General features: G+C 38.5%; 1 protein-coding gene across 2 annotated transcripts in view; it reads right to left on the reverse strand.

The window, feature by feature from the left end:
• LOC124556650 overlaps nt 1-16,384 on the reverse strand; it is a 637,832-nt gene that overhangs the window by 416,968 nt on the left and 204,480 nt on the right. For both annotated transcript variants that reach the window (XM_047130615.1, XM_047130616.1), the window contains exons 7-9: nt 12,355-12,523; nt 11,909-12,059; nt 9,909-10,096 (exon numbers count right to left, since the gene is read on the reverse strand). In XM_047130615.1, the coding sequence (XP_046986571.1) occupies nt 9,909-10,096; nt 11,909-12,059; nt 12,355-12,523 (508 nt within the window). The remainder of the gene's footprint in view (nt 1-9,908; nt 10,097-11,908; nt 12,060-12,354; nt 12,524-16,384) is intronic.

Consider the following 16,384-nt stretch of genomic DNA (forward strand, 5'->3'; position numbering starts at 1 on the left):
CTTTCATAATTTACTCCAGCTGCCTGTATGATGGCCTCAGAACACATGCAACAGGCGTCATTGGTGGCAACATGAGCCATAACTTGCAGATAACTGCACCCTGCATGCTTGATACCTAGGGAAGGCTACCTCCACATCTCGGATGAAGCCCCCCCTGGCAGATGTACCAAGTTCACTTGGCTTTCTTTCCAGCCCCGAATGCTATCTCCCTAAGGGGCTTCATAACAGGCCTAATTTTTAGCTCCTGATAACTTGTAAATCCTTCCTGCCCCCCCCCCCCCCCCCCTCATGTCTGCTCAGACCCTGCTGAAGGAGTAGCCACCTGTGCACTCACAGGGTGAATGGGCAAGGCCAGGTGACCAGTCTCCACGTCGCCCCTCTGTCTCGAGTGATGCGAACACATTACCAACCACCACTTACTCTGCTGTGAGGACAGATCCACCAAGTCAGATACACAACGAGATGCCTTGCTAGCAGAGCTTGTGGGTGAAACAAGTGACACCTGAGGTGTCCCATGCAATGCTCCAGATTCTCCACCACTGTTACAGTCCAAGGCAGCAGCCTGAAGGTGACTGACCATAGCCAAAAGCACATTCAGCTGTTTGGAACTGTGGCCGGCTCCTCCTGCATCCATATGCAGCATGCACATATCTTACCCATGCTAGCGAGACTAACCGAGGAAGTAAACAATAAAAGCAGACAGAATCATAGATATGCAACTTGCTACCCTGATGTGACACCAATGGACACTGATGCCTCAGTGAGCTATTCTCATTAGACCTTCTCTTTCTGTGTTAATTTTGGCTGAAATCGATCGAGGCGTTTGTGAGAAGGTGCTGGACATACATACATACATACATACACAGAAAAAAAGGACATGGCGCACCATGAAGGAATTATATGAAGGGGACAGAAACCAGTAGATGTGATGTGTGTATATGGACAAACAAATTATCACAATTTCAGGAAAATTGGATGATTTATTCAGGAGAAAAGGCTTCACAAATTGAGCATGTCGCTAATGCTTTATGCAACCTCTGGTACTTACACAAGCAGTTATTCAGCTTGGCATTGATTGACAGAGTTTTTGGATGTCCTCCTGAGGGATATCATGCCAAATTCTGTTCAATTGGCATGTTAGATTCTCAGAATTACAAGTTGGTTTAGGGTTGTCATCAGCAGCACCCTTACAGCACATGGTACATTGATGATATTCTACATCCCATTTTGTTGCCCTTCATGGGAACCAATCCTGGGATTACATTTCAGCAAGATAATGCTTGCCCACATTTGGCAAGAGTTTTTACTGCTTGTCTTCATGCTTGCCAAACCCTACATTGCCCAGCAAGGTCGCCAGATCTCTCCCCAATTGAGAACATTTGCTGCAGTATGGGTAGGGTCCTCCAACCAAATTGGAAATCTGATGATCTAATGTGCCAGTTCAACAGAATGTGGCATGACATCCCTCAACAGGACATACAAAAACTCTGTCAATCAGTGCCATGCCAAATCTCTGCTTGCATAAGGGCCAGAAACAGATAAACATGTTATTGACTTGCTCAGTTTGTGAAGCTCTTTCTCGAACAACTGGGGATAGGACATTCATATTCAGAGGACATGTACATTAGTATGTTCTGCAGAAATGATTAGCATTCCAGTCACCTCAGTCCAGCATGCATCCTTTGACCTAGTAGGCACAGGGTCTACCATGGGTCTGGATAACTTGTCCCATGCATAATGGCATCAGTGCATATAAGGTGTGAATGGCATCCTGTAGTATAGTCATCCGTGCAGCATTCAGCTGCTTCCAAAGTTCATTTGAGGTGGTTGGCATTGGGTCACAGCACTGCACCCATTGTTTCACCATATTCCACACATTTTCAGTTGGCAAAAAGTCTGCTGATCTGGTGGGCCAGGGCGAAAGGCTGACACTCTGTGATGCCATGAAGGCATGTGTTCATGCAGCAATATGTGGTTGTTCATTGTCTTCCTGAAAAATGGTGTCTGGAGTGTTGTGCAGGAAGGGTATGGCTACAGATCACAGAATGTTATTCATGTAGGTCACACTGGTCACAGTGCCATGGATATGCACCAACTGTGATTTGTGGTTGTTCCCAGTAGCCTCCCACTCCATAAGGCCTCGAGTTGGCACTGTACATCTCGTGTGAATGCAGTCACTGTGGTGCCTCTCCCACTGTCTGAGGTGAGCAAAAGGCGACCATCATATTCAAACAAACAGAACCCGGATTCATCTGAAAACACTATTTGATGCACTTCCTGTCCCCAGTGACATCTTTCCATTCACCATTGCCATCTAGCATGTTTCTGCATGTTCATCAAAGGTAGGTGGAGAAGTGGATGACATGCATGCACTTAATCCACGTCATAAAAAAAGGCCACAGACTGGCCACTCCTGATAGTGTATGATGTGTTACACTATTCTACAATAGCTCCAAAGCTGAGGAGGAGCAAATCTGTCCGGCAATGCCACTCAGATGAGATGTCTTCTTGGGGGAGTGGTCTGGGTGGTGCAACCTGATCCATCTTCTTGTGTTCTATGACCTTCCATGAACCATTCTGCACACACCAGCTGCACTGCCAAAACATTTCATCCCACATGAGCAGCAATTTCCTGGATGGATGCATCACATTCTCTCATGCCTATAACGCACCCTCTTTCAAACTCGCTGATTTGACAATACAGTTCGTGCAAATGTAGGTGGGGCATGCTGCATATCTGCTCAAGTCCCTCTGATTGATTACCTTCAGTTTACAGTGACAACAAGAACTGGAGGCACATTTTACTGGCAGGTGATGTTGTGCCACAATATCGATGTTGACATTGAACTCACTGGCTGACATGGTTAAATGCTAATCATTTCTGCAGAACACACTAATGTATGATGGTCGTGTGAAACCCAGCTCGCGCTATTCGTCCACGAGACTCAGGGAGCCATAAACACGGGTTCACAGGTAGATGCCGTGTTTCTTGACTTCCGCAAGTCGTTCGATACAGTTCCCCACAGTCGTTTAATGAACAAAGTAAGAGCATATGGCCTATCAGACCAATTGTGTGATTGGATTGAACAGTTCCTAGATAACATAACGCAGCATGTCATTCTCAATGGAGAGAAGTCTTCCGAAGTAAGAGTGATTTCAGGTGTGCCGCAGGGGAGTGTCATAGGACCGTTGCTATTCACAATATACATAAATGACCTTGTGGATGACATCGGAAGTTCACTGAGGCTTTTTGTAGATGATGCTGTGGTGCATCAAGAGGTTGTAACAATGGCAAATTGTACTGAAATGCAGGAGGATCTGCAGCAAATTAACGCATGGTGCAGGGAATGGCAATTGAATCTCAATGTAGAGAAGTGTAATGTGCTGCGAATACACAGAAAGATAGTTCACTTATCATTTAGCTACAAAATAGCAGGTCAGCAACTGGAAGCAGTTAATTCCATAAATTACCTGGGAGTACGCACTAGGAGTGATTTAAAATGGAATGATCATATAATGTTTGATCGTCGGTAAAGCAGATGCCAGACTGAGATTCATTGGAAGAATCCTAAGGAAATGCAATCTGAAAACAAAGGAAGTAGGTTACAGTACGCTTGTTCACCCACTGCTTGAATACTGCTCAACAGTGGGATACGTACCAGATAGGGTTGATAGAGGAGATAGAGAAGATCCAATGGAGAGCAGCGCGCTTCGTTACAGGATCATTCAGTAATTGCGAAAGCATTACGGAGATGATAGATAAACTACAGTGGAAGACCCTGCAGGAGAGACGCTCAGTAGGTCGGTACGGGCTTTTGTTAAAGTTTTGAGAACATACCTTCACCAAAGAGTCAAGCAGTATATTGCTCCCTCCTACGTATATCTCACGAAGAGACCATGAGGATAAAATCAGAGAGATTAGAGCCCACACAGAAGCATACCGAGGATCCTTCTTTCCATGAACAATACGAGACTGGAATAGAAAGGAGAACCGATAGAGGTACTCAGAGTACCCTCTACCACCCACCGTCAGGTGGCTTGCGGAATATGGATGTAGATGTAGATGTACATGTTCTGCGAATATGAACGTTCTATCTCTAGTTGTATAAGCTGTTCTGTTTCTATCTGAATATGAGTGTAAGTGAAAATTAGCTAATATTGTTGCTTGTGCAACAATGAAGCTTGAAGGTATATCTATTATTTGATTACTTTTTATTCTCCATCTGAATATGTAATATTTTTTCCAATCAGGTTCTTCTTTCAGATAATTTATCCACATAAGTTGTGGCATTGCAGGAAACATATACTATCAGGTTTATGAAGTATCTTCTGTTAGAGTAAAATCTACTGCATTAACTGTGAACCATTAATGTGTCTGCTCTGACCCTGATTTCTTCTCTGCTGGTATTTGGGAATATTAAAGGAAGGCCAACTCTTCATTTTCCCAGAAATGCTTCATCTATAGTGTTAGCATGCAAGCTTTTATACAAACTAGACTCTGCTTTGAAACTTCCTGGCAGATTAAAATTGTGTGCCAGACCGAGACTCGAACTCGGGAATATGCCTTTCGCAGGCAAGTGCTCTACCAACAGAGCTCCCAAGCACAACTCACGCCCTATCCTCACAGCTTCACTTCTGCCAGTACCTCGTCTCTTACTTTCCGAACTTCACAGAAGCTCTCCTGTTTTATCATGCAGAACGAACTAGCACTCCTGGAAGAAAGGATATTGTGGAGACATGGCTTAGCCACAGCCTGGGGGAAGTTCTGCATGATTCGCTGGAGAGCTTCTGTGAAGTTTGGAAAGTAAGAGACGAGGTACTGGCAGAAGTGAAGCTGTGAGGATGGGGTGTGAGTCATGCTTGGCTAGCTCAGTTGGTAGAGCACTTGCACGCAAAAGGCAAAGGTCCCGAGTTCGAGTCTCGGTCCAGCACACAGTTTTAATCTGCCAGGAAGTTTCATATCAGCACACACTCCACTGCAGAGTGAAAATCTCATTCTATAATCTGCTCTTTTCATCTACATCTACATTCTGCAAAAATACTGAAGTGTATGGCAGAGGGTACACCAGTTATTAGTGCTTTTTCCTGTTCCATTCATGTATGGAGTGCAGGAAGAATGCTTGATGTGTGTGTGTGTGTGTGTGTGTGTGTCTATATATATATATATATATATATATATATATATATATATATATATATATATATAAAAAAACAACAAAGATGAGGTGACTTACCGAACGAAAGCGCTGGCAGGTCAATAGACACACAAACAAACACAAACATACACACAAAATTCTAGCTTTCACAACAAATGGTTGCTTCGTCAGGAAAGAGGGAAGGAGAGGGAAAGACGAAAGGAAGTGGGTTTTAAGGGAGAGGGTAAGGAGTCATTGCAATCCCGGGAGCGGAAAGACTTACCTTAGGGGGAAAAAAGGACGGGTATACACTCGCACACACACACACACATATCCATCCACACATTTACAGACACAAGCAGACATATTTAAAGACCTGCCAAAAACTCTTTGCCTCTGTATATGTCTGCTTGTGTCTGTATATGTGTGGATGGATATGTGTGTGTGTGCGAGTGTATACCCGTCCTTTTTTCCCCCTAAGGTAAGTCTTTCCGCTCCCGGGATTGGAATGACTCCTTACCCTCTCCCTTAAAACCCAAATCCTTTCGTCTTTCCCTCTCCTTCCCTCTTTCCTGACGAAGCAACTGTTGGTTGCGAAAGCTAGTATTTTGTGTGTATGTTTGTGTTTCTATCGACGTGCCAGCGCATTTGTTTGGTAAGTCACATCATCTTTGTTTTCATATATATATTAATAGAGGGAAACATTCCATGTGGGAAATACGAGGGCAGTTCAATAAGTAATGCAACACATTTTTTTTCTGAAACAGGGGTTGTTTTATTCAGCATTGAAATACACCAGGTTATTCCCCAATCTTTTAGCTACACAACACTATTTTTCAACGTAATCTCCATTCAATGCTACGGCCTTACGCCACCTTGAAATGAGGGCCTGTATGCCTGCACGGTACCATTCCACTGGTCGATGTCAGAGCCAACGTTGTACTGCATCAATAACTTCTTCATCATCCGCGTAGTGCCTCCCACGGATTGCGTCCTTCATTGGGCCAAACATATGGAAATCCAACGGTGCGAGATCGGGGCTGTAGGGTGCATGAGGAAGAACAGTCCACTGAAGTTTTGGAGGTCCTCTCGGGTGCGAAGACTTGTGTGAGTTCATGCATTGTAATGAAGAAGGAGAAGTTTGTTCAGATTTTTGTGCCTACGAACACGCTGAAGTCGTTTCTTCAATTTCTGAAGAGTAGCAAAATACACTTCAGAGTTGATCGTTTGACCATGGGGAAGGACATCGAACAGAATAACCCCTTCAGTGTCCCAGAAGACTGTAACCATGACTTTACCGGCTGAGGGTATGGCTTTAAACTTTTTCTTGGTAGGGGAGTGGGTGTGGCGCCACTCCATTGATTGCCGTTTTGTTTCAGGTTCGAAGTGATGAACCCATGTTTCATTGCCTGTAACAATCTTTGACAAGAAATTGTCACCCTCAGCCACATGACGAGCAAGCAATTCCGCACAGATGGTTCTCCTTTGCTCTTTATGGTGTTCGGTTAGACAACGAGGGACCCAGCGGGAACAAACCTTTGAATATCCCAACTGGTGAACAATTGTGACAGTACTACCAACAGAGATGTCAAGTTGAGCACTGAGTAGTTTGATCTGTCGATCATCTCGAACGAGTGTGTTCGCACGCTCCTCCATTGCAGGAGTCACAGCTGTGCACAGCCGGCCCGCACGCAGGAGATCAGACAGTCTTGCTTGGCCTTGTGGCGATGATGACACATGCTTTGCCCAATGACTCACCATGCTTTTGTCCACTGCCAGATCACCGTAGACATTCTGCAAGCGCCTATGAATATCTGAGATGCCCTGGTTTTCCGCCAAAAGAAACTCGATCACTGCCCGTTGTTTGCAACGCACATCCGTTACAGACGCCATGACGCCATTTTAACAGCTCAGTACAGCACTGCCACCTGTCAGAAGTCAATGAAACTATACGAGACGAAGCGGGAATGTTTGGAAATATTCCACAAGAAATTTCCGGTTTTTTCAACCAAAATTGGCCGAGAAAAAAAAAGTGTTGCATTACTTATTGAACTGCCCTCGTATATATATATATATATATATATATATATATATATATATATGATACTGGTTCCACACACTTGTCCAGTTTTCTAGAATGGACCACTAGAGTGTTTATTATGTAGTCTCTTTGCAGACTGCTGGCATTTTCTTAGTATTCTATCAATGGACTGCAGTCTGCCACCTGCTTCACCTAACAACTGAGGCTTCATGATTGTGTCATTTCATGGCCCCCCACAAATTGTTACACCTGGGTGTTTGTATGGGTTGACTGATTCCAACTGAAACTCACTAACACTGTAACCATAGGGTTCTAGTTTGTTTTTTTCTTTTTCATTTTGTGATGTACACAATTTTACATTTTTGAATATTTAAAATAAATTGCCAACCTTTGCACCACTTAGAAATCTTATCAAGATCTGACTGAATATTTGTGCAGATTCTTTCAGGCTGTCCTTCATTATAGATAACTGCATCACCTCTGGAGAGTCTGAGGATACTATTAATACTGTACACAAGGTCACTACAACATGAACAGCATTCTGAAGAAAATTGGTCAAGACTAAATATTGAATCATTATGAGTGCACAAGAAAGAATGATTCAAGTCTGTAATTTCACATTTGTTTGTTTCATCAACGTGAGTAATTTTGTTGCATCTAAGTTTATTTACTTAGTTTTATTATTTTCTGCTACATCTCAGAATTTTTTGTTTTCTCTGACTTACTAAGAAAAAATTAGAGAGTTACTGCTTAAAACACATTCCAGAAAAGTCCTTTCCTTGAATGTAAGACCATTTGGTCCTCAGGACCTGATTGTGATGATTTTTAGATTAAAATCTGAATGTTGCATGTTCGATAGTATCTTATATCACATGCATATTATAATAGAGCTCCATTTATTGACTGCTACTAAATTTATGTCTTAGATAACAGTTTTTCTTCAATGGGCAAAATATTTTGATGATCAGTTTTCGACTATATTTATTTGTGTGTTATCTGAGTTTGTGCTCATCTGCCATAAGAAAAATCAAACAATGGACAGTCCAGGTTTGAATATCAATAATATTATGAAAAGGACAGCTTGCTACTCACCAAAAAGATGACACGTTGAACTGCAGACAGGCCCAACTAAGGTACAGCAATGCATTAAGCTTTTGGTCAAAGGCTTCCTCAGAAAAGAAAGGGAGACATACACACATATTCACACAAACAGGCACATCTCAGGCACACAACTGCTATTCTGGCTGCTCTGGGCACATTACCAGACTGGCTGTCTTCAAAGAGGGGCCAGAGATAGCAGTCGTGTGCATGAGATGTGCCTGATTATGTGAATATGTGTATGTTTTTATTTCTTTTCTGAAGGCTTTGGCCAAAACATAGTGTGTAACAGTCTTTTCATTGTGCTTGTCTATAACTCATCATGACATTTTTATGGAGAATCTGTCCTTTTCATAATATTGTTGCCTTAAGAAAAAACCAGTTTCAAAATAGAGTAATGTACATCAAAAATAATTATTAAATTCCTCTATTTTAGGTTACATTTCCTTCTAGTTTGCTGATGCACTGCAGGACATATGTTTTAAATTTAATAATTGTATTATTATAATTGTATAATTATTATTCAGCTAAGGCATAGTTTTGTTGTGTTCGGTACTATAATAGTGCTTGAAATGTAACTTTGATCATTTGACTATCACAGCCACATTAACTGTTTATTAATACTTCTATAGTTTTATGACTAATTGCTACAGTTCTTATACTACAACCTATCTCCAGTTCAGGAAGGCTGTAGTTGAGTACAAATTGAAAGCAAACTACAACAGTTCTATAACTTCCCAAGAGTCACTAACAAAATTCATTTTCCACATTTGATGTAGGATTTTTAAATATAGAGCACTATTGTAGAGTAATGATGTCTAAAGCAATTCTGTGTAGTTTAATTGACTGAGTAATTCTGTTGTTAGCTGCAATATTTTCAGAAAAATCTAAGCCAAAATGGACAGACTGAAATCCATTAAATATATATCCTTCCTCTTATCCTTAGTTTGAACAATTCAGTCTGATTTTACTTACCAGTATGAAGCAAGAAAAGTTTGTGTTGTGAAAGTAAATTGTCAAAATCACAACTAAATTAAACTGGATTATATTATGTAGGAAATTCAGCTTAGTACTAAGGACTCAAAACTCAATTTTTAATGTGGAATACATGCCACAGTGCAAATACATGATCTCAATCAATATCACACAAATAGATAGTTGGTTAGTAAGTGTCTGATTTTCAGTAACTCTTCCTAAATCACTAAGTATGAATAAATATTTGTAAAGTAGAAAATATCATGTTAAATGTTGGTCAAACTAGCAAGAAACAAATCCTGTTTAAAAGAAAATCCAGTATTTGAACATTGACAGACAAATCACACTTATAAATGTAATGAGATTCTTTGCATTCACTCTGAAAATGAGATATCATTAATCCACATCATTATCAAAAACGAATATAAACATAAAACAGTACAATACTGATAAACAAGAATATTATATCCTTTCTTTACACAGATTAAAACTTAAAGCAAATGGTTTTAGGCAGAAAAAAATGACTAATGTGTAATGTCAATCACAATGTACATAGAATACGTTCTTTATATGCCACCCAAAATATATCTGTACAGGAACCTTACAAGTGTAAAACTTTCACAGATTATTTTATCAAAATAATTCCTTGTAGTAATTACCATTTCTGGATGATATGGAGCCTTGTTCATTGTTGCCCAGACTCCCAAGAATCTTATGTGATGTGGCTCAGCTGAGAGTTGTGTGACATTGCCTTTAATAATTGGCAGTATGTGGTAGAATGTGTTGCCATCCTCAATGTTATTGAGAACTTCTAAGTATAGCATTTGTTCATCATATGTAGTACTTCCTGAAATACAAGAAAGTATCATGCATCTATCCGGAGCTACTTATACACACACAGTCTCTCTCTCTCTCTCTCTCTCTCTCTCTCTCTCTCTTTCACACACACATACACACAAACACACACACACACACACACACACACACACACACACACACACATTCACATAACAGATTTTTTTGTGGGCAACAGTATGGAGCAGATTTTTAGTGAAAAGTTGCCATGGGTGACCTCTCTGGCAAACAGTATAAAAGTTGTATATTTATAATGTTACATAATTGTCTGCTCCAAATATTTATGAAACCTAATTTTAGTTTAAGAATTATGCTATAGTAGATGCATATTAACTATGTAGAGATGAATATGGGAAATAAAGTAACTGGTCCAGAACCTTCTGTGTTCAAAAGCATTGACATCAGGGAGATATCAAATATTTTGACTGTTGATGCTCTTCACAATTTGTTCCAAAATGAGGTTTCAAGTGGTGTAATAAGAGGTCATCTTCATGGACTATTTTTTCTTGGAGCCGTACTGTATTCATACAATATAATTCAGTTCTGTTAATAGATTCATTAAATGAGATCTGTGATGCATGATGTAAAATGAGAAAATAGTTCCACAAAGTAATGGAATATAAATGAAAATTTTTCATTATAGTATACATTTTATGTCATAATTCATTGAACCACTGTGAAAACTAGTTCAAAGGGAAGATAAATCTTCTTTGTTAAGAACAATTTTGAAACTTTTGAGGGTAGGCATTGGCAAATTTTAGGTCTTATATTGCATTACAAGTGTAGTCTTAGATACTAAATGATAATGCAAAAAATGTGTAAAACACATTTTTGCAGAAATAGAGCTGTATTTTCTTCCCAGACTGAGGAGACAATCCTCTCACATGCTGATGGGATATTGCTCTTTCACTTAAAAATTTTCCAATAATCTAATGCTGCAGCTCCCCAGACATGATGACAAAAGAATCTCACATGTAGCTTTTGTGTTGTCGCTATTGGAGTGAGATGTGGCTGGCTGGATGGCCACAAATGAATTTTTTCCTCCATCTGTTCATGCTTATCATCATTTACTATGACTTCATGATGACACAAGACTTGAATAATATGACAGATGAATCACTCATTCTGGATATTCATTGTAATAGTAGATCAGTTCCACAACTACAGTAATATAACTCTCAAGGCTATATGATTTTCTTATGTGAAGGGTTTCTTGCAGCCTCAATTAACATTTCAAAAGCCATCATTTTACACTGACATTGGCATGATTATCATCCATTCATAAACAACAGAACCAATGTTTACTGAGCAGAATTCCAAAGCTACAAACTCTGCCAAGTAAGTCAGTGGATTTGCTGTTTGAGGTTGCTTGGTAGTGACATTAACAATGAAATCTGTCAGTACAAAATGAATTTGAATAGAACTGGAAGCTGCAAGTGAAAAATGATGGTTTTTAAACTGTTTACTGACGTTTCAAATCAATCAACTAAGGAAACCTTCAAAGTACTATATAGCAAGGAAATGGGTCTGGTACTTAAGGTTGTTTGATAATGATTCTAGCTTCCAGATTGTGACTATGTACATGTTTCAGGAAGGACTGCATTAAATGATGTTGGCTAGTGACAGGAAGAAGCAAAACATGCACTAAGTAATGTATTAGAGTCTGATTTGAAATTATGTTTTAGTAAGAGAAAAGTTACCAATGCAGATCTCTTTGATAAATATTACAGAATTAAATTAAAGTTTTATATATGTTTCTGGTTTTAACATCTATCTTTAATTTAAGAATTATCAGTAATCTTACTGGTAAACAGGTCCACAAATTGTCTTACATAAAGGTCAAATTTTGCTGCACTGCATTTCAGTGGACATATTTTGTAAATCAGATTAGAAAATGAAAGAACTGCAGTTTGCTTAATCCTTGCAGATTTATCATCCCCAAGTGACAATAAAACCTGTGAAATGATTAAAAACAACATTCATGTAAAAATTAATAGTAACAGTGATTACAAATATGTATCACTATAATTAACATAGGTAACAGCTCACATACTTCATCTGCTGATATGGTTTTGAGTTTTCACTAAATTACAGTCTGTTATTATGTTTTTAATTTCTATTTTTACAACTGACGACATAACACATTCACTTACAGTTTTTTTATTTACAACTACATTTCCATTATGTTTTAATGTGACAAAAATTGTTATTATTTGTTGTGAGTTACACTACAGAATTTGGAGAACTCACCTCACACTCTTGTAGTAGATGTTCTGAGGGTTCACGTATATAAAATGGGAAATTTGTGAGAAGTTTCACAGCAGAGTCTTCTTTCACCTTACAATTCAATATGAGATCTCTGATAAAAATCACAGAGGCCTCAGTGCCAACCTTAGGTAACAATTCCAGAAAAAAGTTCCTGAAAAGATTTATATTGAGATGTTTTTAACATAGTGCTGGAAATTTTTGCAACAGTTTACTATTAAAGTGCAAACTCTCATCAATTCAAACATTATTTAGCCTACTTGATTACTTTATAAGCTATAATCATATTTTAAAGACTTTTATACTCATAACTGATAGCATTTGTGTTCATGCTATCAAAAGGAGTAAAATCACAAAGTGTAAGCCTAATTAACAAGAAGAGAGAACAAATGTGCTACAGCCAAGATATTAAAGACTCTACCAGTACAACCAAAGCCCTATTGTTTAGCATTACAACACCAGCCCTATTGTTATATAGCTTTTAAATATGAAGGTTATGGATTAATCAGTCTGCAGGTAGTATACAAGGAAAACATGAAATTGTATTAAGTAACAAACACATCTTCAAAAAACTTTGGTATACATCACCAATTTCCTTAGAAAGAACCTGCAGAATGTTTGAAAATGAAAATTTTGAAGTGTAATTTCAGTATGAACACAAATAAAACTTAATAATAACCAATTAAGTCATGAATGATCATTGTTTTTCTTATTTACAAATGATAATCCATGATAGTGAGCTCATTAGAGAGAGAAAGAGAGAGAGAGAGAGAGAGAGAGAGAGAGAGAGAGAGAGAGAGAGAGAGAGAGAGAGAGAGGGGGGGGGGCATTAAATGCTTGCACAGTTCCAACACATATGGAAAGATTTTGAAAGGATGAAAGTGACACTCAACTTAAATGATTCAGAAAATCTAGAAAACCCTAAAACAGGATAACCAAAAAGGCAAGGCACACATTTGACAAATTGTATACAAAATATCTAGGGTGTGTATGAATGTATGTTAATTTATGAATGGTTAATTTAACTTGAATTGAATAATAACAATATCAATTTATCTTTGCCATACTGTTGTTAACCAATCATGGATTTTCAATTGCTGCATCATTAATTCAGTTTGTTTTCCCAGACATATTGACATATGCTGTTATGACATCTCTGTAAAAAGAATGACTCCACAGTTGTAAATAACAATTGGTCAGTGTCACTACTTACATTGTTTTCTAAAATTTTTGAAAAGGTGGTGTAGTTCAAAGTTTTCACACAGCTGTGTAGTAATGAGATATGTAGCCAATCACAGTTTTGATTTCAAAAGACCCACTCCACTGATAAAGCTAGTTATACATTTCATCGTCACTATCACAAGTTTCTGTGTTCATTGTCTTCAACCCAGATTCCCTTACGCCCTGCTAAGAAGGTATACCAGATATCTTCTTGATTTGATGTACCCATCTGCTCACTGCTCTTGATCTCATGCCCTCTGTCTTACTTGCCATGATTATTTTCTGTAGATTTTCCCCATCTCTTCTCACAATATGGTCAAAGAACTGAAGAATTTTTTGTTTGACTGGAAAAGAAATGTGCCTGGAGACAATGAGTTGCTTAATAATGGACACATTTGTTTTCCTTTCATTCCATTTTATGCACACCATCCTGCAACATCACCAAAGTCAAATGCTCCATTATGATGCTTGTCACTGGCCTTAAGGGTCCACATTTTGCAACCATACAGGAAGACAGGTAACACAAGTCTTTCAACAAGATGGACCTTTGTGCCATTTGTTATGACTCAGTCCTGCCAGATCTTGGTGACCTCCTTCATAGCCACTTGGCCCATTGTGACCTGTCCCCTTGTTTCATCTTCACAACTTCTCATTTTCCAGATGGTTGACTCATGACAGATGAAAGAATGCACTACTTTCAATTCCTTTAATCAACCTGGAGCTTTCTCCAATATTCAATATCATAAAATTGGACTTGCTGAGATTGATGTCTAATCCATATGATTTCCTTTACTTTGTTAAGAGCTCAGCAAGTTCACCTTTGCTGCCAGCTAAAAGCATGGTGCCATCAGAAAATTGGAGATAGTTAACAGTCCTTCCACCTACTGAGATGCTTTTAATTCATGTATCGAGAACATTCCTAATGATATGTTCTGCATAGATGTTGTGCAGTTGGGGGCATAGAATGTAAGCCTGCATGACTCCTTTTGATACACTGATGAAATCAGATGTTTCAGCACTTGTCTTCAAAACTGTAATGCAATTATTATATAAACTGCTGATCAGTGATATCAAGTGTAGTTAGACATCAAACTGTGTAAGTGCCTGACACAACTTCTTCCAGACAACAGAGTCAAATGCTTTCCCCTAGGAAAGGACAGATGAAAACAGGAACACAGAACTCTCATGATTTTCAATTATTTCTCATATGTTGAAGAATTGTTCACAGGCTCTTTGTCCTTCAACAATACCTGCTCATTCTGGGGATATATGAGGCTGAATGTATGGCTTCAAATGCTGGGGCAAGACATAGCTCAAAATTTTGCTTGCATGGAATGTGCAGGCAACAGTTCGGCAGTCAATGTGGTTCCTGATTGACTCTTTCTAGTGTAGGGTTTGAAGAGAGAATTCAGCAATTCTTCTGGCCACTCCCAAGTTTCCCATACTTTTGTATACAATGAAGGCAGCCCATTGACACATTCTTGTCCCATTTCTTTGATAACCTCTCTAGGTATACCACCTAGATCAGGGGATTTGTAATTCTTCATATGTTGAATTGTATTCTCTATTTTGCTGCATGAAACTGTAGGTTCCAATGTATGGTGCTCTATAGATTGACTGTCTGTAGTGTTGTTATTTCCAGAATTCAACATTACACAGTACTGTTTCCACCTCACAATAGTGTCTTCCTTGTCTCTGATAGGGTTGCCATTCTTGATGTCCACCAAACATGTAGAGGGATTAAATTTACCAGTGATGCTGTCAAATTTCTTGAAGAGATCATGTACTTGACTGTGATTTTGGTGTTTTCTCTCATTACAGAATTACTGAACTTATAATAAAATCTTGAAATGATAAAATAACATCAGCTGGAGTCTTCTGTGTCTTACTGAACAAATTTTATTTTGTGAGTCATAGTATTGTATCAGAAAAGTTAAGTGTTTATGGAATATGTTGTTCAGTACATGGATGGTTTAGTTCTTATTTAAGAAACAGAATGTAGAAAGTTAACCTGGGTTATTCAAGTAATACAAAGGGGACACCAAATCAGCTGCATGGGAAGAAATTGCAAAGGAAGTGCCACAGGATTTGATCATTGTCTCACTACTGTTCTTCCCTTACGTTGATGCTCTACCACTTTGTTTGAATCAGGAGGCAAAATTAGTCCTGTTTCCAAATGATACACGCAGTATTATAAGGTCTAGGAAAGAAATATCAGCATAGATCATAATAAATGATGTTTTTGTAAAAGCCTCCTTCTGGTTTTGCACAAATTAACTATCAACTTTGAAAAACACAGCTCATTCAGTTTTTTCTGTCAAAAGTATCCCACCCCCTATTAACCAACTACACCAAAAATGTGTGATGAACAAGGTAAAAAGTTCTAAGTTCTTTGGTGCATACTGCTGCAAAATTTTACTGGAAAAACCATATAGCAGAACTGTTAAAATATTTAGGATTTTCTGCTTTTGTCATAAGAATTGTTAACAACTTTAGGGATACAGAAACCAGAAAGTTAAAATATGTTGCAAATGTGCATTCAATGATGTCTTAAAGGATAATTTTATCTTTTTATTTTACACATCTAATTCCATAGGACCAAATTGAGGAGTAAATCTCCAAGGTCATGGAACATTGTCAGTACATGAAATTACAACATAAAAGTTATAACAGATAAAATAAAATGTTTATGAACCCAAAAAAGGCAAGCCATAAGTTTATACAAATGCAATCAACATATTAACATAGGAATCAGCTTAATTTTTCAAGGAACTTCTCAATAGAATAGAAGTAG

The sequence above is a fragment of the Schistocerca americana genome, chromosome X (assembly GCF_021461395.2).
Source record: "Schistocerca americana isolate TAMUIC-IGC-003095 chromosome X, iqSchAmer2.1, whole genome shotgun sequence".
NCBI lineage: Eukaryota > Metazoa > Arthropoda > Insecta > Orthoptera > Acrididae > Schistocerca > Schistocerca americana.